Source organism: Anneissia japonica, unplaced genomic scaffold (assembly GCF_011630105.1).
Source record: "Anneissia japonica isolate Jap-2015-1 unplaced genomic scaffold, ASM1163010v1 scaffold1165_len1893470_cov193, whole genome shotgun sequence".
Classification (NCBI taxonomy): Eukaryota; Metazoa; Echinodermata; class Crinoidea; order Comatulida; family Comatulidae; genus Anneissia; species Anneissia japonica.
In genome coordinates, this window is record NW_022709613.1 from 1,852,965 (window position 1) to 1,856,468 (window position 3,504).

The 3,504-nt window shown below is 33.4% G+C and overlaps 1 protein-coding gene across 1 annotated transcript in view; it reads left to right on the plus strand.

Moving 5' to 3' along the window:
• Positions 1 to 6: 6 nt before the first annotated feature.
• Positions 7 to 3,504, plus strand: part of LOC117106841 — a 17,297-nt gene continuing 13,799 nt past the window's right edge. Inside the window, exons 1-4 of the mRNA XM_033248314.1 lie at positions 7 to 90; positions 392 to 751; positions 1,891 to 2,265; positions 3,317 to 3,421. Coding sequence (XP_033104205.1) covers positions 655 to 751; positions 1,891 to 2,265; positions 3,317 to 3,421 — 577 coding nt within the window. The 5' untranslated portion in view covers positions 7 to 90; positions 392 to 654. The remainder of the gene's footprint in view (positions 91 to 391; positions 752 to 1,890; positions 2,266 to 3,316; positions 3,422 to 3,504) is intronic.

The window sequence follows — 3,504 nt, forward strand, 5'->3', positions numbered from 1 at the left end:
GAATTGATTTTCCCGAAAACAATGCTTGGATATGGTTCGCACAAACTTCAGAGAACTCTAGCTTTGTGGTTCGCTTGAGCTCATTTATTGGTAATAATGCTTCAGATTCCTTTAAAAAAATCATCTTGTATTGCTTATTATGTTGTCCTTTGGTCAAATGAATAAACGAAACCTAATTGAGGTGAATAGTCTTTATTATTATTATTATTATTATTATTATTATTATTATTATTATTATTATTATTATCATTATTATAATTATTTCAATTTACCTATAAATTAAAATAATATTTACGATTATTTCTGCCGTAAATGTGTTTTTGTTTTATATTTGTAATACTTGCAAATGGTAATGTAAATTAGGTATTTTTCCTTTTTTTTATTACTACAGAGAGCAAAATTATTAACATCGCGGCTAATGAATCATATATCATAGACAATAATTCACATTCGATCAACTCGTGGCTTGAATACGGCTGTTTAGTTTTCAAGTCTTCGTCTGGTTATCATTTCAAGTTGACGTTTTTGAATGATATCTTGGACTTAGGAAAGACGCCTGAATTATATTACCCAAAATATAACAAGATAGCTTTTGGTTTAGGATCGGACCCATTGAAGTACAATGTATTCATATTAGAATCTAAATACGACGACATGTTGGAGCTGTACACGGATGCTATTTGGTTGAAAATGGACGGAAATGGGCCGTATGCTATTGGAATCATTATTTCAACTATACCTACAAGAAAAGGTAACTATGGCTGGTGTAAGGAAAAAATGGCCCCGGAAAAATGGCCCCGGTAAAAATGGCCCCAAATGACAGGTAGGTAAAAATGGCCATAAATGACAAGTAGGTAAAAATGGCCCCAATAATAAAATTCTGTATTAAAACTGATTTTTTTAATCATTATATGCATTTTTTTAAACTGAAATAATTTAGTTTTTCGAAGGAATCTAACATCAAATTTACATTTACATTTCACTTTTTGCAGAAATTACATGTTTAATAATAAAATATTCCAAGATTTAAAAAAAGCCATGAATAACACTTTTTATTTTTTTCCCATTTAAATGTTAAAAAATAGCAACAACATAATTAATAAATCAACATAAATCATGCATTTATTAATAATAAAATAATTTATTTGTGGCCAATTTCAAGGAAGCGGAATCACGATTTTCCTGAAATTCAATCCGGGCATTGGAAAGCATGGGCCATTTTTTCCTGGACCATTTTTACCGTGGCCATTTTTACCTACATTCTACATATGGCTACTATCTTAGAGAAAATTATAATAATGTACGTCAATTGAAACGAGATGGCGCCAGCGGATGGGCGAGCTGGGTTCAGGCTCGGTCGTCGGAAATCATGGTAAATCTGCTTGGAAAATTAATTAGTGGATGCAGAGCGCCTGAGAGTGCCAAGTTTTTTTTTTTTTTCTCAGTCCCAATGGGGCTGATGTGGTTCTTGCCCATCTATCAGAGAACGATAGACCACTTGTCAAGAAAATTCTGGCCTCCAAGTGACTCTGAATTGAAAAATGTTGGCTATGTATCATATTCATAGCCGAAAGGTCCACTGATTAATCTCAGATGAGATAGTATAATACATACTCTAAGTATCGAAATGCACGCCTTCATGATTCCTGATGATGACATAATTAATGTCGAAATATTGAATCCCGACACGATGGCGTGCATATCCACAGCCTGTTCTAGGATTATTATCAACATTAATTTTAATGTAGGCCTATTTATTAATTAATAATTATTATTATTATCATTATTATTAGTAGTAGTATAATATAAAAAAAAATGAAATTATAGATAAAATGAAGAACCAACAATGAGTGATAAACGTTGCGATCACATTCTACTCAAATCTTCCAGATTATAGAAGACACATACTTGTTGACGATGTTGCAACAATAACTTATTCATCGTCAGAGATTGATGATGTTCAAGAAAATAGTAATGTCACTACCACAGTATGGATTGTCACCTCTTTAAGACACCCGAACATTGCAGTGAAATTTATCAACTTCTCTTATGGAACATCTGAATTTAATTTTATTACTATTGGATACGGTCTCAATCCCGAATTGTCGTCCTCAATCCTTTACCACGGTCTTGCCTTAGATTTCAAAAGAACGCTTCCCGATGATTTCATCATCCACTATTCAACATTCTGGGTTCGACATACCTCATACCGCCGAATAAATGATACAAGTTTTTCTCTTGAGCTTCGAGGCCTACCAAATACAGGTACTTTTCTCTTGTTATTGTTCATATTAAGCCAAACCTCTTTCTTGAATAGTTGTGGACCAACTTATAAACACAGTCCATACTAAAAGAAAAAAACAACATGGAAGTAGTTACCACTCAGTTTTATTACAAAATAACTTTAATGTATGTTTAATGTTTTATCGTCAATGTGCTTGCTTGGGCAGATATGGTTCTAAAAACTTGTTTCAGATTTTTGTCTAACCTTCCTCTTCATGTTTTTACTTTTTTTAAATTAGAGAAATATATTAACTACTTGTTTAGAAATAACATTTGATATTCAAAATAATAACATGTATTTAGATCCTAAGATAGTAAGATTAATATATTTTATTTAAGAGAAATAAGAAATAAGAGAAATCAGGTTTTTTTTATTAGCCTACTTTAGTCATTAAATGGAAAAATGTTTGGCTTTGCTTTGAATTAATTGGTTGATTTGGTGGACGCAATTTTCCCGGAGCGGCACACTCAACAGAAAATGTGTAGAGCACGTTGTTCCTGGTTACTTATTTGGGATAAGTAGGTAAAAGGTGCGTGTCATGAGAATGGGCTATATTTCTCGTCTGGGACGCCACTCAGAGCTGCAACACTTAGGGTTCTGGTTCTCTTGAAATAGGGTACTTCATAGCCGTAATGTACGTATGCAAGTGTAGGTGTACTATCACTGAGGGTGGAGGGGATAGTTTGACACTGCAGTTTCCCTATAAATTTACCCACCCAAAGCTTGTATTTCTTATTAGAATCGATTAGAAAACTACAACTCGTGCAAACAATTTACAATCATTTCGACAAGTTCAAAAACCTCTGCCCCCTGATGAGCTGTGGGAGTGGCCAAGGAAGTGTACCTTTCATGGTCTCACCTAGGTTAACAAGCATAATGTTTTTATTACTTTACTTGTAAAAAATGAAGAATCTACTTTTAACAGTGCTGCACATTACAGTGCTCCTGCTTGATGAGGATCAGTAGTGGAAATTAATGCTAACTGATGGAAATAGCTCTTGTAAATCATTGTATTATTTAATTTGGTTTCAGATAATTTATTATGCCCTACAAAGTTCGGCGTAACTAAGGAAGATACCTGTGACGATGAGTTTGATTGTCCTGATCTTAGAGACGAAATTGACTGCACTGATGCAGGTAAACGTGCTTTTGGCAACTATAATCTCGTACATAAACTGCATCTGCACAAACATAATATAGATTAGATATGGGTGGATATA